At 51.1% G+C, this 27039-nt stretch overlaps 1 protein-coding gene across 2 annotated transcripts in view; it reads right to left on the reverse strand.

Annotated features, from left to right (window-relative positions):
* Positions 1-27039, reverse strand: part of LOC121534131 (insulin receptor-like) — a 206675-nt gene that overhangs the window by 46123 nt on the left and 133513 nt on the right. For both annotated transcript variants that reach the window (XM_041840613.2, XM_041840612.2), the window contains exon 3: positions 7316-7640. In XM_041840613.2, the coding sequence (XP_041696547.2) occupies positions 7316-7640 (325 nt within the window). The remainder of the gene's footprint in view (positions 1-7315; positions 7641-27039) is intronic.

A 27039-nucleotide genomic window follows, 5' to 3' on the forward strand; every position in this document is an offset into this window, starting at 1 on the left:
TGCCATCACGTCAACCTGCCTTGCCATCACGTCAACCTGCCTTGCCATCACTTCAACCTGCCTTGCCATCACGTCAACCTGCCTTGCCATCACGTCAACCTGCCTTGCCATCACGTCAACCTGCCTTGCCATCACGTCAACCTGCCTTGCCTTCACGTCAACCTGCCTTGCCATCACGTCAACCTGCCTTGCCATCACGTCAACCTGCCTTGCCTTCACGTCAACCTGCCTTGCCTTCACGTCAACCTGCCTTGCCTTCACGTCAACCTGCCTTGCCATCACGTCAACCTGCCTTGCCATCACGTCAACCTGCCTTGCCTTCTGCTGATTTCATGCCCTTACGACTGCTACTAGGTCCCTATTTTACAGTTACATGGGCTAATGAAAATGTGTTGTAGACTAAATAATGTAAAGGGCTGTCTGGTAGCCTCAACAAATAGACAAAGATTTGTAGTTGAACAAGTCGTTGCATGCATACATTTTATTTTACTTGACTTAAACTCGATTCAACTTGCTCTTAGAATGCACGACTTGGACTTGACTCGAGTCTTGACCCGTTCTACTTGGGATTCGACTTGAGACTTGGTCCTTGTGACTTGCTTGTGACTCGAATAATAGTGATTTGGTCCCAGCTCTGGTGTTCAGTATGAGAGAGTGTACATTCCAGGACTTCCAGTATGTGTGTGTGTGTGTGTGTGTGTGTGTGTGTGTGTGTGGTGTTTGCCTCCTAAACAAATGTATTTCTACCTTTACCTACCTGGACGGTGGGCATTTCCCTAGACTAGCCCAGCGCTCAGACCAACACTGTCCTCTGGAAAAAGCTAAACAGCGCTCAGACCAATGCTGTCCTCTGGAAAAAGCAACACAGTGCAGCAAACACTGGAGACGCTGGCTAACACATTCAGCAACACGTTCAGTCCACAGCGGCCCGCTGCCTTCCCAGAACACACTAAGCTACACGATCAACACACCAACACCATCAATCACGGGCCAGCGTGTGGCTTTGGGAAGACGTCATGTCTCCTCATCTCTGCTAAACCAGTCTCTTTCTGAGACTTAACTGTTTAAACTGTCGAAATAAAGCCAAATGTCCTGAGAATGCGTCCCAAATACTCACCCTATTCCCTGTATAGGCTAGTTACTTTTGAACAGAGCCCTATAGATCAAAAGAAGTGGACTACGTAGGAAACAGGGTGCTATTTGGGACGCAGACCAATGAAAACCAACAGAGGCTCTGTGCCCGTGCTGTTCCAGAGCCTGCTGTTTACTGTGAAAGCGTCAGGTGACCAGTCACTCAGAGCCACAAAGGGAACAGTCTCTGGTGTCAAATAGGAGCATGGCACACGGTTGGTGTTGTTACTCCGCTCCAGCCCGGCCCATTAGCAGGCCAGGAGGCCCAGGCCTAGTCAGTCAGAGATTTGGAGTATACAGTAAGGAGTGTATGTATGTATGTATGTGGTGTGTGTAGAGTAGACACTATACGTCCTAGCCAGGTCAGGGGACATCAGACAGCGAGACAGACGTGTGATGTTTTGACCTCCTCCTCTATTGTCATATTCATCTAAACTCTGCTGTGAGGTCAGCCAGGACTTTAACATCTCTGCTGTGAGGTCAGCCAGGACTTTAACATCTCTGCTGTGAGGTCAGCCAGGACTTTAACATTTCTGCTGTGAGGTCAGCCAGGACTTTAACATCTCTGCTTGAGGTCAGCCAGGACTTTAACATCTCTGCTGTGAGGTCAGCCAGGACTTTAACATCTCTGCTGTGAGGTCAGCCAGGACTTTAACATCTCTGCTGTGAGGTCAGCCAGGACTTTAACATCTCTGCTGTGAGGTCAGCCAGGACTTTAACATCTCTGCTGTGAGGTCAGCCAGGACTTTAACATCTCTGCTGTGAGGTCAGCCAGGACTTTAACATCTCTGCTGTGAGGTCAGCCAGGACTTTAACATCTCTGCTGTGAGGTCAGCCAGGACTTTAACATCTCTGCTGTGAGGTCAGCCAGGACTTTAACATCTCTGCTGTGAGGTCAGCCAGGACTTTAACATCTCTGCTGTGAGGTCAGCCAGGACTTTAACATATCTGCTGTGAGGTCAGCCAGGACTTTAACATCTCTGCTGTGAGGTCAGCCAGGACTTTAAGGACTTTAGACAGTGTACTCCCGGTGATGCGTTGGGCTGACCGCACCACCCTCTGGAGAACCCTGCGGTTGAGGGCGGTGCAGTTGACATACCAGGCGGTGATGCAGCCCGACAGGATGCTCTCAATGGTGCATCTGTAAAAGTGAGGGTCTTAGGGGTCAAGCCAAATTTCTTCAGCGTCCTGAGGTTGAAGAGGTGCTGTTGGCCTTCTTCACCACACTGTGTGTGGGTGGACCATTTCAGATTGTCAGTGATGTGCACGCTGAGGAACTTGAAGCTTTTCACCTTCTCCACTGCGGCCCCGTCGATGTGGATGGGGGCGTGTTCCTCTGCTGTCTCCTGAAGTCCACGATCAGCTCCTTCGTTTTGTTGACGTTGAGGGAGAGGTTATTTTCCAGGCACCACTCCGCCAGGGACCTCACCTCCTCTCTGTAGGCTGTCTCGTCGTTGTTGGTAATCAGGCCTACTACTGTTGTGTCGTCTCCAAACTTGATGATTGAGTTGGGAGGCATGCGTGGCCATGCAGTCATGGGTGAACAGGGAGTACAGGAGGGGGCTGAGCACGCACCCTTGTGGGGCCCCAGTGTTGAGGATCAGTGTAGTGGAGATGTTGATGCCTACCTTCACCACCTGGGGGCGGCCCGTCAGGAAGTCCAGGACCCAGTTGCACAGGGCGGGGTTGAGACCCAGGGCCACAAGCTTAATGATGAGCTTGGAGGGTACTATGGTGTTGAATGCTGAGCTATAGTCAATGAACAGCATTCTTACATAGTTATTCCTCTTGTCCAGAAGGGATAGGGCAGTGCGATGGCGATTGCATCGTCAGTGGATCTGTTGGGGCGGTATGCAAATTGCAGTGGATCTAGGGTGTCGGGTAAGGTGGAGGTGATATGATCCTTAACTAGCCTCTCAAAGCACTTCATGATGACAGAAGTGAATGCTACGGGGTGATAGACATTTATTGCAGTTACCTTTGCTTTCTTGGGTACAGGAACAATGGTGGACATCTTGAAGCAAGTGGGGACTGGGATAGGGAGAGATTGAATATGTCTGTTAACACTCCAGCAAGCTGATCTGCGCATGCTCTGATCTGCGGTTGGCTAGGGATGCCGTCTGGGCTGGCAGCCTTGCGAGGGTTAACACGCTTAAAATGTCTTAATCACATCGGCCATGGGGAACGAGAGCACACAGTCCTCTGGAGCAACCCGTGTTGGCGGCGCTGTGTTATCCTCAGAAGCGGGCGAAGAAGGTGTTTAGCTTGACAGGGAGCAAGACATCGGTGTCTGCGACGTGGCTGGTTTTCCCTTCATAATCAGTGATTGTCTGGAGTCCCTGACACATACGTCTCGTGTCTGAGCCGTTAAATTGTGACTCCACTTTACATTTTTACATTTTAGTCATTTAGCAGACGCTCTTATCCAGAGCGACTTACAGTTAGTGAGTGCATACAATTATTATAAAAAAAAAAAAAAATCATACTACCAACTGAGCTACATGGGACTACCACTTTGTCTCTTCTCTGACATTTTGCCTGTTTGATTGCCTTATGGAGGGCATAACTGGACTGTTTGTATTCCATCATATTCCCAGTCAACTTGCAGTGGTTAAAAGTGGTGGTTCGCACTTTCAGTTTTCCGCAAATGCTGCCAGCTATCCACGGTTTTTGGTTTGGATACGTTTTAATCGTCACAGTGGGAACAACATCCCCTATATACTTCCTGATGAACTCAGTCACTGTGTCAGTATACAGTGCCCTCCACAATTATTGGCACCCCTGTTTAAGATGTGGTCGAGGACTTCCAAAAATTCTCCTTTTTTTTTAAACAACATAGAACCCAAATGCAAAAAAATAGAAAAATCCAACCTTTTATTTAAGTACATTACTTTGGTGTAAAAAAAAAAAATCACACATTTAGAAAAAAATAAACTTGAAATCATGTGTCCCACAATTATTGGCACCCCTGATGTTAATACTTTGTACAACCCCCTTTTGCCAACAAGACAGCACTTAATCTCCTCCTATAACATTTCACAAGATTGGAGAACACAGAGAGAGGGATCTTTGACCATTCTTCTTTGCACAATCTTTCTAGATCATCCAGTGTCCTGGGTCCTCTCTTATGCACTCTCCTCTTTAGCTCGCCCCACAGGTTTTTGATTGGGTTGAGGTCTGGGGACTGAGATGGCCATGGGAGGATCTTGAGTTTTTGACTGCTGAACCATTTTTGTGTAGATTTTGCCACATGTTTTGGATCATTATCCTGCTGAAAGACCCAATGACGACCCATCTTCAGCTTTCTGGCAGAGGCCATCAGGTTTTTATTTAAAATGTCCTGGTAGTTCAAAGCGTTCATAATGCCATGCACCCTAACAAGGTTCCCAGGGCCTTTGGAAGAGAAACAGGCCCACAGCATCACAGATCCTCCACCATACTTCACGGTGGGCATGAGGTGCTTTTCGGCATACTCATCTTTTGTTTTACGCCAGACCCACTTAGAGTGTTTGTTGCCAAAAAGCTCAATCTTAGTCTCATCTGACCAAAGCACACGATCCCAGTTGAAGACCCAGTGCCGCTTAGCAAACTCCAGACGTTTACGTTTGTGAGTGTTAGTGAGAAAAGGCTTTTTCCTTGCATGCCTCCCAAACAGCTTGTTGGCATGTAGAGAGCGTCTGATGGTTGTTTTGGAGACTTTGTGACCCCAAGATGCCACTCTTTGATGCAATTCTGTGACAGTGAGCTTAGGACTTTTTTTTACTTCTCTTACCATCCTCCTCACTGTGCGTTGAGGCAAGATAAACTTGGGACCTCTTCCAGCCTTGTTTGTCACTGTTCCAGTTGTTTTAAACTTCTTAATGATTCCTCTGACTGTAGATACGGGCAAGTTAAGGCGAGTGGCTATTTTATTGTAGCCATTGCCTGACTTATGAAGGTCGACACAAATCTGCCTTACTTGAATGGTGTGTTCTCTTGTCTTTGCCATGTTGACAAATGGGTAAGAGAATTAGGCCTCTGTGTCACGTCATATTTATACCCCAGGGAAACAGGAAGTCATGAATTACTAATTAAAAGTTCCTAGATACCCTGACCAACTTTAGCAACTACAGAAAAATATATATTTTTAAAAATCAATTAAAATTTTCAGCGGAATTGTTAGGGGTGCCAATAATTGTGGGACACATGATTTCAAGTTTTTTTTTTTCTAAATGTGTAAAAAAAAAAATACCACCAAAGTAATGTACTTAAATAAAAGGTTGGATTTTTCTCTTTTTTTGCATTTGTGTTCTATGTTGTTTAAAAAAAAAAGGAGAATTTTTGTAAGTCCTCGACCACATCTTAAACAGGGGTGCCAATAATAGTGGAGGGCACTGTATACGTCAATGTTATTCTCAGAGGCAAACCGGAGAATATGTCCCAGTCCACGTGATCAAAATAGTCTTGAAGCATGGATTCCGATTGGTCAGACCAGCGTTGAATAGACCTTAGCACAGGTATTTCCTGTTTGAGTTTTTGCCTATAGGAAGGGAGGAGCAAAATAGAATCGTGATCTGCTTTGCCGAAGGGAGGACGGGGGGGGGCCTTGTAGCCATCCCGGAAAGGGAGAGTAACAATGTTCAAGAGTTTTTGAATCGCGAGTACTGCAGGCGATGTGTTGATAGAACTTCGGTAGAGATTTGCTGCATTAAAGTCCCCAGCTATAATAAATGCGGCCTCTGGATATGCAGTTTCCAGTTTGCACAAGGTCCAGTGTAGTTCCTTGAGAGCTGTCGTGGTATCGGCTTGAGGGGAATATACACGGCTGTGACGATGACCAAAGAAAATTCTCTAGGGAGGTAATGCGGTCGGCATTTGATTGTGAGGTATTCTAGGTCAGGTGAACAAAAGGACTTGAGTTCCTGTACATTACCACAATCACACCATGAGTAGTTAATCATGAAACATATACCTCCGCCTTTCTTCACAGAGAGTTCTTTATTCCTGTCCGCACAATGTATTGAAAACCCAGCTGGCTGTATGGACGGGGACAGTATATCCGGAGAGAGCCATGATTCCGTGAAACAGAGTATGTTACAGTCCCTGATGTCTCTCTGAAAGGAGATCCTCGCCCTGAGCTCGTCTACTTTATTGTCCAGGGACTGAACATTAGCTAGTAATATACTCGGAAGCGGTGGATGGTGTGCAAAACTCCTTAGTCGGACCAGAAGTCCACTCCGAATACCTCTTCTCCGGCGGTGATGTCTTGCAGCAGCCTCTGGGATAAGTATGAACAAAGGATCCAATTCAGGAAAGTCGTATTCCTGGTAGAAATGCTGGTGAGTTACCGCCTCTCTGATATCTAAAAGCTCTTTCCGGTTGTATGTAATAATGTAAAGAACGTTCTGGGCTAATAACGTGAGAAATAACATTTAAAAAAACTAAATGCTTTGGATCCTCAAACAAGGAGGCAATGTCTATCGGCATCATATTAGTATCCAGGACTGGAGCTAAGTACAGGCAAAATCCTAGAGGGAAACCTGGTTCAGTCTGCTTTCCACCAGACACTGGGAGATGGATTCACCTTTCAGCAGGACAACAACCTAAAATACAAGGTCAAATCTACACTGGAGTTGCTTACCAAGAAGACAGTGAATGTTCCTGAGTGGCCGAGTTACAGTTTTGACTTAAATCTATTTGTAAATCTATGGCAAGACCTGAAAATGGCTGTCTACCAATGATCAACAACCAACTTGACAGAGCTTGAAGAATTTTGGGCAAATGTTGCACAATCCAGGTGTGGAAAGCTCTTAAGAGACTTAGCCAGAAAGACTCACAGCTGTAATCGCTGGCAAAGGTGTGTGAATACTTATGTAAATGAGACATTTCTGTATTTCATTTTCAATACATTTGGAAAAAAAAATCTAAAAACATGTTTTCACTTTGTCATTATGGAGTATTGTGTGTAGATGGGTGAGAAACCAAATCTATTTAATCCATTTTGAATTCAGGCTGTAACACAACAACATGTGGAATAAGTCAAGGGGTATGAATACTTTCTGAAGGAACTGTATACCTAAGACTTACGTAGTAGAGTTGATAGTGGTATATGGCTGTCATGTTATATATATATATATCTAAGACTTACGTAGTAGAGTTGATAGTGGTATATGGCTGTCATGTTATATATATATCTAAGACTTACGTAGTAGAGTTGATAGTGGTATATCCTGACGGGCACTCTGGGATGCAGGCTCCGTTGTGGATGACGTACTCGTGGCAGTCGTTGCCCTTTCCGTTCTTGCACTGGTTGTGGAGGTCCTGGCAGAAGGAGAGAGAGACGCAGCGCCAGCCCTTGAAGGTGTAGTATCCCTGTGGACAGCGGTCCACGCAGGTGTCCTGGTGCTGGAGGTTCTGGCAGGCCACACAGCGGCTGGCGTTGCCTGACTCCGAGCAGCCTCCCAGGCACTGGTCGTGGCAGCAGTGGCCATGTCGGGTACAGGCCCGATGCTTACAGGTGGAGGGACACACTGTTGGGGGGGGGGGAATGAGGAAGGGGCGGGGCGAGAGAGAGAGAGGGATGAAGGTAAGAATTCAAACTCAATACAGGAGGAAAACATTTGTACAATCCTCAGTGTAAAGCTGTCTGAGTTCGGTCTTGTATCCGATTGGACTGTAGATAAAACTAATCATCTGGATCAAATGGGTTACTGTGTATCCCTTAGCCATTCAGCTGGTCTTCTCACTCCTATTGGTCAAATACAGCTCTGCTCTTCCAACCAACACTAGCTAGAAACTGAACGTTTGTAATTTGTGTCAGATTCATTTCATTTATTTGGGTGGGAGGGGCAAACATCCGGAAGCCACCGATGGCTCTATCCTAAAGTTCTAGACAGCCTTCCCAAAGTGCCGAGCATAGCGCCTCGGAGCCACAATATCTCCTGTGTTTCCCAGGTAACTCTGGGGGGATATAGGCAGACAGCGGTTAGGATCTGGGTCCCGGTTAAGGCAGGGCTCCCGGTAAAGGTAACCAGAGCTGGTCCAGCACCACTGCTGGGAGTCCTCTGGTCCACCGGTGCGAACAGCAGCCCGCCGTGGAGACAGACACCCCAGACGGAGACAAACACCTCAGACGGAACAGGAACAGGCAGAACAAAGTGAGGGGATTGGAGAGGCTGCTGTGGCATAGCTCTGTGTCGTTCTGTGTGTTTGGTGAGCAGGGGAGAGGGGAGAGGCTGGCTGGGTCACACAGTCACAATACATTGGGGCCTCTGTACGGCCGGCCGGCTGCACATAGAGGACAGCCACATTCCTGCTACTCACTGAACTGTGCTGGCTTGACTCCCAGTAGCATATAGCACCTGCCTGGTGGGATGACCCCTTTCTAACAACGACCTAGTTCACAGTCAGAGATCCTGCTATAGTAGCTCCTTTCCCTGGTCGCCGGTCCCCAGCCCACGGTAAAAATAACCCGCCGCAGCGCAGCCAGACTCGGACACAACCAGCTCATAAACAGGCATTGTCAAAACAACTTGGCTCACAGCTCCAACTACCACATATATACACACACACACGGCAGCAGGACTTTCAGCTCTCCGTTAGTTACGCAACTTAAAACTCCTTTGCTTTAGGTTTTCTTTACGAGAGCGTCTGAGAGGGTAAACATTCCACTTTACTCCACAAAGCCACATATCTCGAGCTTAAACTGACAGATTTTGATGGGGATTTTTTTTATTATGTTACTTAAGTCCCGTGTAGCTCAGTTGGTAGCGCATGCCGCTTGCAACGCCAGGGTTGTGGGTTCGAGTCCCAAGGGGGACCAATACGGGGACAAAAGTATGAAAACGTATGTACTCACTACTGTAAGTCGCTCTGGATAAGAGCGTCTGCTAAAGGACGATAATGTACCAAATAATGGAAAATGTTAAGATTGACACACCAATCGACTCTTGTGGGTTAACCTGCTTTTTGCAATAACCACTGATCTGGCTTTACAGTCTATGAAAATGCCCTATTTGTTACAAATTTAAATCAGAAACATGCATAAAATAGTTGGGAAGAGATTTTCCAGGTAGTGATTCCATGGCACACGGTTTATTAAATGATACACAAAACGACGCTGGATTCAAAACCTACAATTTTTCAATTTAAATGATTATACAACATTTTTGCAACCAATATATACATTAGACCGGTGGAAATTTGTCCTTTGGTCTGGAGTCCAAATTGGAGAATTTTGGTTCCAACCGCCGTGTCTTTGTGAGATGCGGTGTGGGTGAACGGATGATCTCTGCATATGTAGTTCCCACCGTAAAGCATGGAGGAAGAGGTGTTATGGTGCTTTGCTGGTGACAATGTCTGTAATTTATTTAGAATTCAAGGCACACTTAACCAGCATGGCTACCACAGCATTCTGCAGCGATATGACATCTCATCTGGTTTGGGCTTAGTGGGACGATCATTTGTTTTTCAACAGGACAATGACCCAACACACCTCCAGGCTGTGTAAGGGCTATTTGGCCAAGAAGGAGAGTGGTGGAGTGCTGCATGAGATGACCTGGCCTCCACAATCCCCCGACATCAACCAAATTGAGATGGTTTGGGATGAGTCGGATCGCAGAGTGAAGGAAAAGCAGCCAACAAGTGCTCAGCATATGTGGGAACTCCTTCGAGACTGTTGGAAAAGCATTCCAACATGAAGCTGGTTGAGAGAATGCCAAGAGCGTGCAAAGCTGTCATCAAGGCAAAGGGTGGCTATTTGAAGAATCTCAAATATAAAATATATTTTGATTTGTTTAACTCTTTTTTTGGTTACTACATGATTCCATATGTGTTATTTCATAGTTTTGATGTCTTCACTATTATTCTACAATGTAGAAAATCGTAAAAATAAAGAAAAAACCTTGAATGAGTAGGTGTGTCCAAACTTTTGACTGGTACTGTAATAGGTTAATGCATTGAAATAAGTCACAATCAAATAAATTACTGATCATCAAGGACGCATGGAAGTCAAACCAAAATCGACCAAACAATGGCGAAAAGTAGCCTACTAAAAAAGGAAATCTATACCTTAGCTCATCTGACAGCCTACCGGTAGCAAGGCCTATGGTGGAATCCCATGCTGAATTTACACAGGGGGGAAAATGTAATCTATTACTTTCCATGAAACTTAACGAGATTACTTTTGTTAAATCTAAAAGGAGTAATATGTACTAGATTACTTTTTAAAGTAACGAATCCCAATAACACTGCTGGTGAGTGCTGTAGAGGATGCTGTGTCCACTAGACCATTAATAGTGGTGCAGTGAGGTGTGTGTTGCAGCATACAGTGCTGGGCCATCTGGGGACACTGCTAGTGCGGACACACTGAGAGCGACCACAGGCTGGGAGTCTTCATCATCCTCCTCAGGACCCGCCCATCCGCACGCACACACACACACAGTGGACAGTTCTGAAATATCCGCCCTGTGCTAACCCCAGCGGAAAACGTTCCAGGAGTGCTTCTCATTCCATACATGGCTGGCAACGTGGCTGCACAGGACAAAGAAAGGCCTGAAGCGCTCATTTTGTTTTTGGGGGAAGGGTTATGATGTTGCCACTGAATTATTTAACAGTTGACAGGAGGAAAACTCTTGGGAGAGGAGAAGAAGAATTGAAAATCAAAGAATTAAGAATGTATTAGTGGGTGCCAGTTTGCCAGTTAGCGAGCCAGCCAGACAGCGTTCGAGGGATGACACCACGGTGACATCACACACACTGTTACTGCCAACAGAATAACAAGGAAGGATCCCTCTGCCTCTCAGCAAGCAGGCAGGGGCAGGCCTCCTCACTGCCTGTCTGAAATGAGAGAGGACAGATGGGGGTGTCGGTGATGAGAGAGAGGGAGGGGGCTGGAGGAGGGATGGTGTGGGCTCTAAGAGGGGTGGCAGGTGAAGAGAGGGAGGGAAGGAGGGAGGGAGGGAGGAGGGGAGGGAGGGGGCTGGAAATCTGTCATTAATTTTGACATTTTTTAAGTTTTTGCCAAAGAGATCTTTAATTTGCATGAAAACGAATCGTCTCTCCTTGAACGACAACAAAGACTGTCTTGAAGAATCCCTACTGTTGACCAATCACTGACGAAGGGGCGTAGATTACGGCTCCGAACTTCAGCTTGCCTCCAGAGAAAATGGTGTGTGCCCGAACAGCCGGAAAACCCCTCACCGAAGTCCAAAACGGGAGGGGGCTGGAGGAGGGAGGGGGCTGGAGGAGGGAGGGGGCTGGAGGAGGGAGGGGGCTGGAGGAGGGAGGGGCTGGAGGAGGGAGGGGGCTGGAGGAGGGAGGGGGCTGGAGGAGGGAGGGGGCTGGAGGAGGGAGGGGGCTGGAGGAGGGAGGGGGCTGGAGGAGGGAGGGGCTGGAGGAGGGATAGTGTGGGTTCAGAGAGGTGGGGAGGGAGGTGAGGTGAAGGGAGGGAGGGAGGGGGCTGGAGGAGGGATAGTGTGGGTTCAGAGAGGTGGGGAGGGAGGTGAGGTGAAGGGAGGGAGGAGGGGGCTGGAGGAGGGATAGTGTGGGTTCAGAGAGGTGGGGAGGGAGGTGAGGTGAAGGGAGGGAGGGAGGGGGCTGGAGGAGGGATAGTGTGGGTTCAGAGAGGTGGGGAGGTGAGGTGAAGGGAGGGATGGAGGGAGGGAGGGGGCTGGAGGAGGGATAGTGTGGGTTCAGAGAGGTTGGGAGGTGAGGTGAAGGGAGGGAGGGAGGGAGGGAGGGGGGCTGGAGGAGGGATAGTGTGGGTTCAGAGAGGTGGGGAGGTGAGGTGAAGGGAGGGATGGAGGGAGGGAGGGGGCTGGAGGAGGGATAGTGTGGGTTCAGAGAGGTGGGGAGGTGAGGTGAAGGGAGGGATGGAGGGAGGGAGGGGGCTGGAGGAGGGATAGTGTGGGTTCAGAGAGGTGGGGAGGTGAGGTGAAGGGAGGGAGGGAGGGAGGGAGGGGCTGGAGGAGGGATAGTGTGGGTTCAGAGAGGTGGGGAGGTGAGGTGAAGGGAGGGAGGGAGGGATGGAGGGGGCTGGAGGAGGGATAGTGTGGGTTCAGAGAGGTGGGGAGGTGAGGTGAAGGGAGGGAGGGAGGGGGGCTGGAGGAGGGATAGTGTGGGTTCAGAGAGGTGGGGAGGTGAGGTGAAGGGAGGGAGCGAGGGATGGAGGGGGCTGGAGGAGGGATAGTGTGGGTTCAGAGAGGTGGGGAGGTGAGGTGAAGGGAGGAGGGAGGGAGGGGGCTGGAGGAGGGATAGAGTGGGTTCAGAGAGGTGGGGAGGGGAGGTGAAGGGAGGGAGCGAGGGATGGAGGGGGCTGGAGGAGGGATAGTGTGGGTTCAGAGAGGTGGGGAGGTGAGGTGAAGGGAGGGAGGGAGGGAGGGGGCTGGAGGAGGGATAGTGTGGGTTCAGAGAGGTGGGGAGGTGAGGTGAAGGGAGGGAGCGAGGATGGAGGGGGCTGGAGGAGGGATAGTGTGGGTTCAGAGAGGTGGGGAGGTGAGGTGAGGTGAAGGGAGGGAGGGAGGGGGCTGGAGGAGGGATAGTGTGGGTTCAGAGAGGTGGGGAGGTGAGGTGAAGGGAGGGAGGGAGGGAGGGAGGGAGGGGGAGGGAGGAGGGGTAGTGTGGGTTCAGAGAGGTGGGGAGGTGAGGTGAGGTGAAGGGAGGGAGGGAGGGGGCTGGAGGAGGGATAGTGTGGGTTCAGAGAGGTGGGGGAGGTGAGGTGAAGGGAGGGAGGGAGGGAGGGAGGGATGGAGGGGGGCTGGAGGAAGGATAGTGTGGGTTCAGAGAGGTGGGGAGGTGAGGTGAAGGGGAGGGAGGGAGGGATGGAGGGGGCTGGAGGAGGGATAGTGTGGGTTCAGAGAGGTGGGGAGGTGAGGTGAAGGGAGGGAGTGAGGGATGGAGGGGGCTGGAGGAGGGATAGTGTGGGTTCAGAGAGGTGGGGAGGTGAGGTGAGGTGAAGGGAGGGAGGGAGGGGGGCTGGAGGAGGGATAGTGTGGGTTCAGAGAGGTGGGGAGGGGAGGTGAAGGGAGGGAGGGAGGGATGGAGGGGGCTGGAGGAGGGATAGTGTGGGTTCAGAGAGGTGGGGAGGTGAGGTGAAGGGAGGGAGGGATGGAGGGGGGCTGGAGGAGGGATAGTGTGGGTTCAGAGAGGTGGGGAGGTGAGGTGAAGGGAGGGAGGGAGGGAGGGGGCTGGAGGAGGGATAGTGTGGGTTCAGAGAGGTGGGGAGGTGAGGTGAAGGGAGGGGAGCGAGGGATGGAGGGGGCTGGAGGAGGGATAGTGTGGGTTCAGAGAGGTGGGGAGGTGAGGTGAAGGGAGGGAGGGGGGCTGGAGGAGGGATAGTGTGGGTTCAGAGAGGTGGGGAGGTGAGGTGAGGTGAAGGGAGGGAGGGAGGGGGCTGGAGGAGGGATAGTGTGGGTTCAGAGAGGTGGGGAGGTGAGGTGAAGGGAGGGAGGGAGGGGGCTGGAGGAGGGATAGTGTGGGTTCAGAGAGGTGGGGAGGTGAGGTGAAGGGAGGGAGGGAGGGAGGGGGCTGGAGGAGGGATAGTGTGGGTTCAGAGAGGTGGGGAGGTGAGGTGAAGGGAGGGAGGGAGGGAGGGGGCTGGAGGAGGGATAGTGTGGGTTCAGAGAGGTGGGGAGGTGAGGTGAAGGGAGGGAGGGAGGGAGGAGGGGGGCTGGAGGAGGGATAGTGTGGGTTCAGAGAGGTGGGGAGGTGAGGTGAGGTGAGGGAGGGAGGGATGGAGGGGGCTGGAGGAGGGATAGTGTGGGTTCAGAGAGGTGGGGAGGTGAGGTGAGGTGAAGGAGGGAGGGATGGAGGGGGCTGGAGGAGGGATAGTGTGGGTTCAGAGAGGTGGGGAGGTGAGGTGAGGTGAGGGAGGGAGGGATGGAGGGGGCTGGAGGAGGGATAGTGTGGGTTCAGAGAGGTGGGGAGGTGAGGTGAGGTGAAGGGAGGGAGGGAGGGGGCTGGAGGAGGGATAGTGTGGGTTCAGAGAGGTGGGGAGGTGAGGTGAGGTGAAGGGAGGGAGGGAGGGGGCTGGAGGAGGGATAGTGTGGGTTCAGAGAGGTGGGGAGGTGAGGTGAGGTGAAGGGAGGGAAGGAGGGGGCTGGAGGAGGGATAGTGTGGGTTCAGAGAGGTGGGGAGGTGAGGTGAGGTGAAGGAGGGATGGATGGAGGGGGCTGGAGGAGGGATAGTGTGGGTTCAGAGAGGTGGGGAGGTGAGGTGAGGTGAAGGGAGGGAAGGAGGGGGCTAGAGGAGGGATAGTGTGGGTTCAGAGAGGAGGGGAGGTGAGGTGAGGTGAAGGGAGGGAGGGAGGGGGGCTGGAGGAGGGATAGTGTGGGTTCAGAGAGGTGGGGAGGTGAGGTGAGGTGAAGGGAGGGAGGGAGGGGGCTGGAGGAGGGATAGTGTGGGTTCAGAGAGGTGGGGAGGTGAGGTGAGGTGAAGGGAGGGAAGGAGGGGGCTGGAGGAGGGATAGTGTGGGTTCAGAGAGGTGGGGAGGTGAGGTGAGGTGAAGGAGGGAGGGAGGGATGGAGGGGGCTGGAGGAGGGATAGTGTGGGTTCAGAGAGGTGGGGAGGTGAGGTGAAGGGAGGGAGGGAGGGAGGGAGGGGGCTGGAGGAGGGATAGTGTGGGTTCAGAGAGGTGGGGAGGTGAGGTGAAGGGAGGGAGGGAGGGATGGAGGGGGCTGGAGGAGGGATAGTGTGGGTTCAGAGAGGTGGGGAGGTGAGGTGAAGGGAGGGAGGGAGGGGGCTGGAGGAGGGATAGTGTGGGTTCAGAGAGGTGGGGAGGTGAGGTGAAGGGAGGGAGGGGGCTGGAGGAGGGATAGTGTGGGTTCAGAGAGGTGGGGAGGGGAGGTGAGGTGAAGGGAGGGAGGGAGGGGGCTGGAGGAGGGATAGTGTGGGTTCAGAGAGGTGGGGAGGTGAGGTGAAGGGAGGGAGGGAGGGAGGGGGCTGGAGGAGGGATAGTGTGGGTTCAGAGAGGTCTCTCTCTGACATCAGAGCCGTTTCCCTTCACACTGAGCAGTGAACACTCACACAAAGAAAAAAATGCATCAACATACTTTCCCTCCCCGCTCTCCCCTCTCTGTGCTGTGCAGTGTGTACATGCTGTGACCATGCCGTGCTGTGTCAGTCTGACTCCCGATCCCCCAGGAGGAATCCATGCCGTAGTACAGCTCCCACCCCAGATCCGCCCTCACCCTTAACCAATGTGTTTGCTGGCTGTGGAAAGCAGCCATTCAATGGCCTCTTCCATGTCAGGGAGGAGAGCTGCCTGAGGTTAACCCTTCAATGGCAAACAGACAGGGAGCAGACAGAGGCACACTGGGAGAATACGAGGCCATTTCTCGCTGCTGAGGGGAGCTCCCTCCTCTCTCTCTCTCTTTCTCTCCATCCTTTATCTCCCTCCCTCTCAGCCCCCAGGCCTGCTCAGAGACTACTATTAGCTAGCACAATGTTTATGCTAACACTGCGGCTAACACTGCCCTGCAGCATTCCCATTCTGATCACGCTAACGCTAGGTTGTTAGCTGTGCCACACAGGCCATTCATTCATCCCCCTCCACCCCTTCATTCACCCACAGCCCCAGCTCAGCCTGAACCAGTCTCCCTACCCCTGCATCTCTCTCCCTCTTGCGTTTCCAGGCCACGGCCCCTCTTTCATTCATACGCCTTGTTTTGTTTTTTCACGCCGGATGGAGGGATGGAGGAGGAGGGGTGGAGGAGAAGAGAAGGGATGAATCCAGAAGATGGAAGCAGCATCCTGGAAACCTTCACTGTTCCACTAACACTACACCAACCTTATCACTGTTCCACTAACACTACACCAACCTTATCACTGTTCCACTAACACTACACCAACCTTATCACTGTTCCACTAACACTACACCAACCTTATCCCTGTTCCACTAACACTACACCAACCTTATCACTGTTCCACTAACACTACACCAACCTTATCACTGTTCCACTAACACTACACCAACCTTATCACTGTTCCACTAACACTACACCAACCTTATCACTGTTCCACTCACACTACACCAACCTTATCACTGTTCCACTAACACTACACCAACCTTATCACTGTTCCACTAACACTACACCAACCTTATCACTGTTCCACTAACACTACACCAACCTTATCACTGTTCCACTAACACTACACCAACCTTATCACTGTTCCACTCACACTACACCAACCTTATCACTGTTCCACTCACACTACACCAACCTTATCACTGTTCCACTAACACTACACCAACCTTATCACTGTTACAAGGAAAACACACACACACACACACACACACACACACAGGAAAACACACAAACAAGCTTACAAGGGAAAAAAACACACACACACACACACACACACAGGGAAACACACAAACAAGCTTACAAGAAAAACACAAGTTCACAAGGAAAACACACACACACTTACACACAGGCATGCACTTTTACTATATATTTGTACTTTCTATGAGGCCTAAGCTTCAAAAGCTTTACTATAAATGCTTCCAGTGATCTGATTTAAGACATCATCCAGCGGTGGAGGAGGAGAAAGGAGAGGAGGGGGAAGAGGGGGAGGATGAAGAGGAGGAGGGGGAGGAGGGGGAGGAGGGGGAGGTGGAAGAGGAGGAGGGATGGAGGGGAGGATGGAGGGGAGGAGAGGGAGGAGGGGGAGGAGGGGGGTGGAAGAGGAGGAGGGGGAGGAGGGTGGAGAGGAGGGGGAGGAGGATGGAGAGGAGGATGGAGGGAGGATGGAGGGAGGGATGGAGGGAGGATGGAGGGGAGGAGGAGGAGGATGGAGAGGAGCAGGGTGGAGAGGGGGAGGGGGAGGTGAGAGGAGGGGGGAGGATGGAGAGGGGGAGGATAGAGTGGAGCAGGATGAGGGGGAGAGGAGCAGGAGGAAGATGAGAGGAGGAGGGGGAGGATGGAGAGGAGGGGGGAGGATGGAGAGTGGGAGGATGGAGAGGGGGAGGATATGGAGAGGAGGAGGGGGAGGATGGAGAGGAGGAGGGGGAGGATGGAAAGGAGCAGGATGGGAGGATGGAGAGGGGGAGGATGGAGAGGGGGAGGATGGAGAGGGGGAGGATGGAGAGGAGGAGGATGGAGAGGGGGAGGGAGAGGATGGAGAGGAGGGGGAGGATGGAGAGGGGGAGGATGGAGTGGAGCAGGATGAGGATGAGAGGAGCAGGAGGAAGATGAGAGGAGGAGGGGGAGGATGGAGAGGAGGAGGATGGAGAGGGGGAGTAGAAGGAGGAGGATGGAGAGGGGGAGGATAGAGAGGGGGAGGAGGAGGAGGAGGATGGAGAGGGGGAGGAGGAGGAAGAGGATGGAGAGGGGGAGGAAGAGGATAGGGGAAACTAAAACATAAAGCGATAAATCCCTGGGAGGGTTAGAGAGACTGAGCGTGAGCCGTAGTGTCACTATATCGTCAGACTGAGGACACGCTACCAGGCCTGACACAAAGATAAGGAGCAGAGATTATGACGGCTACAACAACAGGAAGTGAGAGAGAGAGAATGAAACCTTTGTGGACAGGAAAAGGAGGGAAAGGAGAGGGAAGAGGAGAGGAGAGGAGAGGAGAGGAGAGGGAAGGGAAGAGGAGAGGAGAGGAGAGGAGAGGAGAGGAGAGGAGAGGAGAGGAGAGGAGAGGAGAGGAGAGGAGAGGAGAGGAGAGGAGAGGAGAGGAGAGGAGAGGAGAGGAGAGGAGAGAACATGAGCTGTGGTGGTGTTGTCAGAATTGCCCCGGGCCACAGATAGTTGTTGGGCAAGGTGGAGGAAGTTGGAAAGAGCTACAACACCCTAACACACCAAACGGAATGATGACGTCATTTATAAGGACATCCTAACTGGGTTAGTTAGGTAGAATTGGGTTCAGTGTGACTGAACAACAGAGCTGAAACCATAAGGTCACAGAGTCAAATGGCCTTAAGGCTTCCATGTTAATGGTCTAAAGCTCTGTGACAGAACATGTCAACCAGGGGAATTCTAACAAACCTGTTCCTAAGCTGGCCTATTGCATGGTGGTCTTTTTTTAAAGCAGACAAGACATGTTCTCTCTTCCTCATCAGCTTCCTCATTCTCCTCCTCTTCCTTCCTACCCTCTTCTTACTCCCATCCCTCTCTCCTGCTCCATCAGCAGTTACACGCCGGCGGGCCTGAAACTGACCCCCATTAGGAGCCGAGAGCGAGGAGATACACCAGGGAACAAGCCATCAGCTGTGCAGAGCCACAATGTCATCCTAACCAGAGCCACAATGTCCTCCTAACCAGAGCCACAATGTCCTCCTAACCAGAGCCACACTGTCCTCCTAGCCAGAGCCACAATGTCCTCCTAACCAGAGCCACACTGTCCTCCTAACCAGAGCCACACTGTCCTCCTAACCAGAACCACACTGTCCTCCTAACCAGAGCCACAATGTCCTCCTAGCCAGAGCCACAATGTCCTCCTAGCCAGAGCCACAATGTTCTCCTAGCCAGAGCCACACTGTCCTCCTAACCAGAGCCACACTGTCCTCCTAACCAGAGCCACACTGTCCTCCTAGCCAGAGCCACAATGTCCTCCTAGCCAGAGCCACAATGTTTTCCTAGCCAGAGCCACAATGTCCTCCTAACCAGAGCCACAATGTCCTCCTAGCCAGAGCCACAATGTTCTCCTAGCCAGAGCCACAATGTTCTCCTAGCCAGAGCCACACTGTCCTCCTAACCAGAGCCACAATGTCCTCCTAGCCAGAGCCACAATGTTCTCCTAGCCAGAGCCACACTGTCCTCCTAACCAGAGCCACACTGTCCTCCTAACCAGAGCCACAATGTCCTCCTAGCCAGAGCCACAATGTCCTCCTAGCCAGAGCCACAATGTCCTCCTAGCCAGAGCCACAATGTCCTCCTAGCCAGAGCCACAATGTCCTCCTAGCCAGAGCCACAATGTCCTCCTAACCAGAGCCACACTGCCCTCCTAACCAGAGCCACAATGTCCTCCTAGCCAGAGGGTTTATAGCAGGCTAGCAGGCAGCATCCGCCCATTGATTTTCCCCTCTCTGGTCTTTCCTCTTCCGACACATGATAGGCCCAGGATAGTACTGTCTTGCTGCCAGACAGACAGACAAGTGTCCCCGGCCATCTTCCTGTCCTTCCCTCCCCTCCCCTCCCCTCCCTCACCTCTCCTATAGAACACCCCACTAGATCTCATTACAGACATTCAAATACACCTCCTCATCCTCCTCCTCACCCTCCTCAATAATTGATGCTGCTGCCTCCTCTCTCCCTCTCTGGCCCTCCTCTCTCTCCCCCACCTCCCTCCCTCTCTCTCTCTCCCCCACCTCTCTCCCTCTCTGGCCCTCCTCTCTCTCCCCCACCTCCCTCCCTCCCTCTCTCTCCCCCACCTCTCTCCCTCTCTGGCCCTCCTCTCTCTCCCCCACCTCCCTCCCTCCCTCCCTCTCTCTCCCCCACCTCTCTCCCTCTCTGGCCCTCCTCTCTCTCCCCCACCTCCCTCCCTCCCTCTCTCTCCCCCACCTCTCTCCCTCTCTGACCCTCCTCCTCTCTTAACTTTGTCCCATCGGCCACTGACCACAGCATTTGCTGTATGCTGCACTTTTTCTCCCCAGGTCTGCACGCACGCACACACACACACACACACACACACACACACACACACACACACACACACACACACACACACACACACACACACACACACACACACACACACACACACACACACACACACACACACACACACACACACACACACACACACACACACACACAGCTGAGTGGACAGAACAGTGTCAGTGGGAAGGTGATGGAGAGTCGGCCAGGAGCACGGCACAGGGCCATCAGCCAGGAGCACGGCACAGGGCCATCAGCCAGGAGCACGGCACAGGGCCATCAGCCAGGAGCACGGCACAGGGCCATCAGCCAGGAGCACGGCACAGGGCCATCAGCCAGGAGCACGGCACAGGGCCATCAGCCAGGAGCACGGCACAGGGCCATCAGCCAGGAGCACGGCACAGGGCCATCAGCCAGGAGCACGGCACAGGGCCATCAGCCAGGAGCACGGCACAGGGCCATCAGCCACCACACATCACATCTCATCTATCTACTGGACCACAAACCTTCTCTACCCTACCCTGCTCTACCCTACCCTGCTCTGCTCTACCCTGCCCTGCTCTACCCTGCTCTGCCCTGCTCTACCCTGCTATGCTCTACCCTGCTCTATCCTACCCTGCTATGCTCTACCCTGCTCTGCTCTACCCTGCTCTGCTCTACCCTATCCTGCTCTAACCTACCCTGCTCTATCCTACCCTGCTCTGCTCTACCCTACCCTGCCCTGCTCTATCCTACCCTGCTCTGCCCTGCTCTGCTCTACCCTGCTCTGCCCTGCCCTGCTCTGCTCTACCCTGCTCTGCCCTGCTCTGCCCTACCCTACCCTGCTCTATCCTGCCCTGCTCTATCCTGCCCTGCTCTACCCCACCCTGCTCTGCTCTACCCTACCCTGCTCTACCCTGCCCTGCTATACCCTACCCTGCTCTGCTCTACCCTACCCTGCTCTGCTCTACCCTACCCTGCTCTACCCTGCCCTGCTATACCCTGCTCTGCTCTATCCTACCCTGCTCTACCCTACCCTGCTCTGCTCTACCCTACCCTTCTCTGCTCTACCCTGCTCTGCCCTACCCTGCTCTATCCTACCCTGCTCTGCTCTACCCTGCTCTGCCCTGCTCTGCCCTGCTTTATCCTACCCTGCTCTGCTCTGCTCTATCCTACCCTGCTCTGATCTACCCTGCTCTACCCTACCCTGCTCTATCCTACCCTGCTCTGATCTACCCTGCTCTGATCTACCCTTCTCTGCTCTACCCTGCTCTATCCTACCCTGCTCTGCTCTACCCTGCTTTGCTCTCATACATCGGTTCGCTTATGCCCTAAAATGAATTCACTAGGCTACTGTGCGCAATTGTGTAGGATAGTCTAGGCCAGTGGTCACCAACCGGTCGATCCCGATCGACTGGTTGATCTCCAAGGCATTTCTAGTCGATCACCAAACATTTCTGTAAAACCCAACGATAAAGCCTATTTGTATTTATTGGTCTCGTGCTGTTGACAGTAGGTGCATCTGATTCAGCTGCCCTGCGTGCCGGAAGGCGAAGTGTCTGAAGGTACAATCTCTACCTTCCCGGCAGGCTGGGAGAGCAAATCAAGTGCACTATAGGCCTACCGCTGGCCAATCGGATGGCTCAGATTACAGTATCTGCAGTAACGTAGCAGGCTGAGACTGACAATCAGACGCAGGCACCATCAGCCCAGTAAAATAAAAAATAAAAAGCAAATGATTTAAATGTATGCTCAGCTTTGCCTCACAAGTAATACAACAACTGATCTATTACCGGTGTGATCATATAGCCTCAAATGTTTAAATATAATGGTCTGAACAATTCAAGCAAAGCTAATAGATGGGTTGGCTGACGACGTCACGGAAACGATGCACTCGCGTCCATGGGGCAGAAGCCAGCCTGTTGTTGTGATTCTGGATGGCCAGATTTCTAGCAAGAATGACAAGAAACTGCAATGTGGGGAATCGTAAGTGGCTTGTTTCAGCTAGTTTCATCTTGATCTTGATACCGTGTCTTGTTTTGAGGTGTTTTGACTGATTTCACATCTGTGCTAATATGGCTCAAATTCGCTAGCTAGCTAACCAATAACTGTAACGATGTATTTGAGAGACAAGTGGTCATTGTGCAAATGTATTCATGTTTTCAATAAACATTGGAGACGAAATATAGCTTACATGTTGTCAACAATCTAAGCCAACCCCGTCTGTTTTGCCCCATGGTTACGCACACGCCGTTTTTGTTGCTAAACAACCAACCCGTCTATATGCAGTGATAATGTATTGGGCCTATAGACTACTGCACAAACCTCATTACTACAGACCTGTTTTTAATCCGTTTATGTTGCATAGGCTTCATGGCATGTGCTACGTTTTCGTGGTAGATCTCGGCATGCATTTTGACTCAGAAAGTGATCTCGACTCAGAATAGGTCGGTGACCACTGGTCCTGGCTGTTTCGTGAACACCCAAGGTATTTCTCTCTATTATTCAGGACATTTAATGACCACAAATGAGTAGCCTATGAGCTTCTAAACAGAATGATTTGGTGAATTTGAATGATGTAAATAATGATGATGGTGAAAGCCCAGTAACAGACGGATTCCGATCCCTTTCATTATAGAGGCTGTTGTTACTTTGTGTCTCTAAAATCACGTTTCCATTTCTATTGTCATGTGACAGTCTTTTACCAGATCCGAATATTTTCACATTAACTATATATTTTCATAAATTCGGTAGCCTACGCTACAAAATATAATATTCTGCCCATATGAACTCATTTATTTTAGACACGTAAGCCACAGAGACAGACATCCCCACATGAACACACACGGAATTGGTCGGAATTGGCATGGACAAGCTAGTTTCAAATATTCCATGTTTCCATGTACTTTGTGAATCCATATCAATGAGAATAGTGTGCAGCCTGTGCACTGCAGGCAGAAAGCGCAAATGAAAGGATGATTTCACAACAAACCACAATCTACATTTCACTGGGATCAGAAAACACTAAACCAGGGACAGTTTGCTCTTTTTCTAATTAGAATGCAAGTATCTACCATTCCCTTTCACTTCAGACTGAACCTAGACTGATTCCATGGATTCCAACTACCACTATCTTAATACACTTTATGGACTGCAGTTTGCTAGATAAATACAAGCTTAATCTGGGAAATTCAATCACTTTAGCTGAAAGAACACCTAGTCACGAGTCAGGAGTTTTTAAGCCACTGCCACGACCTGAATGGACAATTTGCTTATAATATTAGCAACAGAAACAGACCCAGTCAGCCAGTCAGGCAGCCAGCCAGTCAGGCAGCCAGCCAGCCAAGCAGTCAGTCACCCCGCCAGCCAGTCACCCAGCCAAGCAGTCACCCCGCCAGCCAGTCACCCAGCCAGCCAGTCACCCAGCCAGCCAGTCACCCAGCCAGCCAGTCACCCAGCCAGTCAGTCAGTCCGTCCGTCCGTCAGTCAGTCAGACCAACCCCGTTGGTCCCACTTCAACCCAGCCTCCCTGTCCTGAGGTGACACAGAGAGAGAAAGAGGATTCTTTATCAACTGGCTAATTGTCATAGATTCTCTCTCTCTCTTTCTTTCTTTCCTCTGCTCCTCCTTCTGTTCCTCTCGCTTTCCTCTCCTCCCCCTTTTTCAGGGGCATTGGGTTCAGATTGACAGAGTTCAGCACAAACAACGACGGGGGGGAGAGTGTGAGCTTGAGAGAAAGAGTGCGTCCTGGATCCATACTGATTCTAGGGTGGTTTTATGTCGTCTTGTATGAGACATTGAGATGCCATTCAGATAGAAGAACACAGACAGAGAAACAGACATTTTCTTTGTGTGTTTGTGTCTGCAATGCATCAAACACAGACAGAGAGCTAGACATAAACAGTAAACAAAGATGCACACAGACAGAGAGATGGAAACAGAGCCCCTCCTGTGTGTGATTTGTGGGGCTGCAGGCAGGGCAGGGAAGGCAGGGCAGGGCAGACAGGCCAGGGAAGACAGGCCAGGGCAGACAGGCTACAGGCCAGGGCAGACAGGCCACAGGCCAGGGCAGAAAGGCCACAGGCCAGGGCAGACAGGCCACAGGCCAGGGCAGACAGGCCAGGGCAGACAGGCCAGGGCAGACAGGAAAGGCAGGGAAGGGCAGACAGCTCATCTGTAGTGTTGCAGCAGGAAGCAGCAGTGGAGGAAGCAGCAGTGGAAGCAGTAGCAGAGTGGAAGCAGTAGCAGAGTGGAAGCAGTAGAAGAGTGGAAGCAGTAGGAGCAGTGGAAGCAGTAGCTGCAGTGGAAGCAGTAGCAGCAGTGGAAGCAGTAGGATAGTGGAAGCAGTAGCAGCAGTGGAAGCAGTAGCAGAGTGGAAGCAGTAGCAGAAGTGGAAGCAGTAGCAGCAGTGGAAGCAGTAGGAGCAGTGGAAGCAGTAGGATAGTGGAAGCAGTAGAAGAGTGGAAGCAGTAGGAGCAGTGGAAGCAGTAGGAGCAGTGGAAGCAGTAGGAGAAGTGGAAGCAGTAGCAGCAGTGGAAGCAGTAGCAGCAGTGGAAGCAGTAGAAACAGTGGAAGCAGTAGGAGCAGTGGAAGCAGTAGGAGAGTGGAAGCAGTAGCAGAAGTGGAAGCAGTAGAAGAGTGGAAGCAGTAGCAGCAGTGGAAGCAGTAGGAGAAGTGGAAGCAGTAGCAGAAGTGGAAGCAGTAGCTGCAGTGGAAGCAGTAGGAGAGTGGAAGCAGTAGCAGAAGTGGAAGCAGTAGCAGCAGTGGAAGCAGTATGAGAGTGGAAGCAGTAGGAGAGTGGAAGCAGTAGGAGAGTGGAAGCAGTAGCAGAAGTGGAAGCAGTAGCAGAAGTGGAAGCAGTAGGAGCAGTGGAAGCAGTAGAATAGTGGAAGCAGTAGCAGAGTGGAAGCAGTAGGAGCAGTGGAAGCAGTAGGAGAAGTGGAAGCAGTAGCAGCAGTGGAAGCAATAGGAGAAGTGGAAGCAGTAGCTGCAGTGGAAGCAGTAGCAGCAGTGGAAGCAATAGGAGAAGTGGAAGCAGTAGCAGCAGTGGAAGCAGTAGCAGCAGTGGAAGCAGTAGCAGCAGTGGAAGCAGTAGGAGAAGTGGAAGCAGTAGCAGAAGTGGAAGCAGTAGCAGCAGTGGAAGCAGTAGGAGCAGTGGAAGCAGTAGGATAGTGGAAGCAGTAGAAGAGTGGAAGCAGTAGGAGCAGTGGAAGCAGTAGGAGCAGTGGAAGCAGTAGGAGAAGTGGAAGCAGTAGGAGAAGTGGAAGCAGTAGCAGCAGTGGAAGCAGTAGCAGCAGTGGAAGCAGTAGAAACAGTGGAAGCAGTAGGAGACGTGGAAGCAGTAGAAGCAGTGGAAGCAGTAGGAGAGTGGAAGCAGTAGCAGAAGTGGAAGCAGTAGAAGAGTGGAAGCAGTAGCAGCAGTGGAAGCAGTAGGAGAGGTGGAAGCAGTAGCAGAAGTGGAAGCAGTAGCTGCAGTGGAAGCAGTAGGAGAGTGGAAGCAGTAGGAGAGTGGAAGCAGTAGCAGAAGTGGAAGCAGTAGCAGCAGTGGAAGCAGTATGAGAGTGGAAGCAGTAGGAGAGTGGAAGCAGTAGGAGAGTGGAAGCAGTAGCAGAAGTGGAAGCAGTAGCAGAAGTGGAAGCAGTAGGAGCAGTGGAAGCAGTAGAATAGTGGAAGCAGTAGCAGAGTGGAAGCAGTAGGAGCAGTGGAAGCAGTAGGAGAAGTGGAAGCAGTAGCAGCAGTGGAAGCAATAGGAGAAGTGGAAGCAGTAGCTGCAGTGGAAGCAGTAGCAGCAGTGGAAGCAATAGGAGAAGTGGAAGCAGTAGGAGAAGTGGAAGCAGTAGCAGCAGTGGAAGCAGTAGCAGCAGTGGAAGCAGTAGCAGCAGTGGAAGCAGTAGAAGCAGTGGAAGCAGTAGGAGAGTGGACGCAGTAGCAGAAGTGGAAGCAGTAGAAGAGTGGAAGCAGTAGCAGAAGTGGAAGCAGTAGCAGAAGTGGAAGCAGTAGAAGAGTGGAAGCAGTAGCAGCAGTGGAAGCAGTAGAAGAGTGGAAGCAGTAGAGGCAGTGGAAGCAGTAGCAGAGTGGAAGCAGTAGGAGCAGTGGAAGCAGTAGCAGCAGTGGAAGCAGTAGAAGCAGTGGGAGCAGTAGCAGCAGTGGAAGAAGTGGAAGCAGTAGCAGAGTGGGATATGTTGTTGTGTGGTGTGGCGTGGCGTGAAGCAAAGGCTGGCAGGCTAACCTGCTTCATATTCACAGCAGCACAGCACTGAACAGCATTAATACTAGTCCAGCTAACACTGATGAGCCCAGGCAGGCAGGCCACTAGAAGAAGAAGGAATTAAAGAGAGGTGAGCAAAATGTTGAATATGTTGTATTTGTAACATAGTTAACTATTAAATGCATTACAGAAGTGGAACGTTAGATCAACTAATGCTAACCTGGCCGTTTGTTACTTTCTTTGTGAATTAATTAAGGAATTGGCTTGAATCCTGGGCTATGTATTCGTTTGAATTGTTTTTGGTTTGTAGCTAATTCTAACAGTCAGGCATCGAAAATGTATGGCAATATGAAAAAGGATATCATATTTTTATCAAAAACGCCTGGTGCGGAGTGCTTTTACTTAAACCACACTCAGTAAACGCATTGTAACGTTAAAAGGTAAAGACATGAAAGCTAGCTACCTAGCAAGTCAGTTACTTTCAGTAAATGAATGAATAAGCTTGGTCCCCATTGCTTTTGCTCTATCGTTCTCACCAACACGAAGAGAGAAAAAAAGGACATGTCCTTGTTCCAAAGAAAAGGCAGAAAGTCAGACAGAGCCAGAGGGTTCAGGTGTGGAGAGAGCAAGAGAGCCTGCAGAGAGCCTGCAGAGAGAGAGAGCAGGAAGACTTGTCCTCCAACGGAGAGACAGAGTGAAGGCATAGTAGAGCAGGAAAGTGAGACAGATGGAGAGACTGAGGCTGAGGGGGACATAGGAGGCTGAGAGTGAGACACCAACAGAGGAGCCATGTGCGTCCACAAGCAGTGGACCATCAGGTTCGGGATGTTGAATACATCTGTGGTTACTTGTAAAGCAGTGCAATTAGTCCGTTTATACGGTGTATAGAAATGAGTCGGTTTATGATTGAAATGAATGATCTCATTCAACCTGCTATTGGGCTTGTGATATAGATATCATATGGATTTCAGAAGTTGTCTGATGGCTATGGTATGTGTCTAAAATTACTCAAATAGATACTTTTGATTATATATATATTTTTTTTCTTCGACAGATATCAGCAAATCCCGGGAGGAGCCACCGGTGCAGCCAGTGATGAACATGGACCCAAGAACTCTGATGGGGGACAGGAGGAGGAGCTTC

This window comes from Coregonus clupeaformis, chromosome 20 (assembly GCF_020615455.1).
Source record: "Coregonus clupeaformis isolate EN_2021a chromosome 20, ASM2061545v1, whole genome shotgun sequence".
Taxonomy (NCBI): domain Eukaryota; kingdom Metazoa; phylum Chordata; class Actinopteri; order Salmoniformes; family Salmonidae; genus Coregonus; species Coregonus clupeaformis.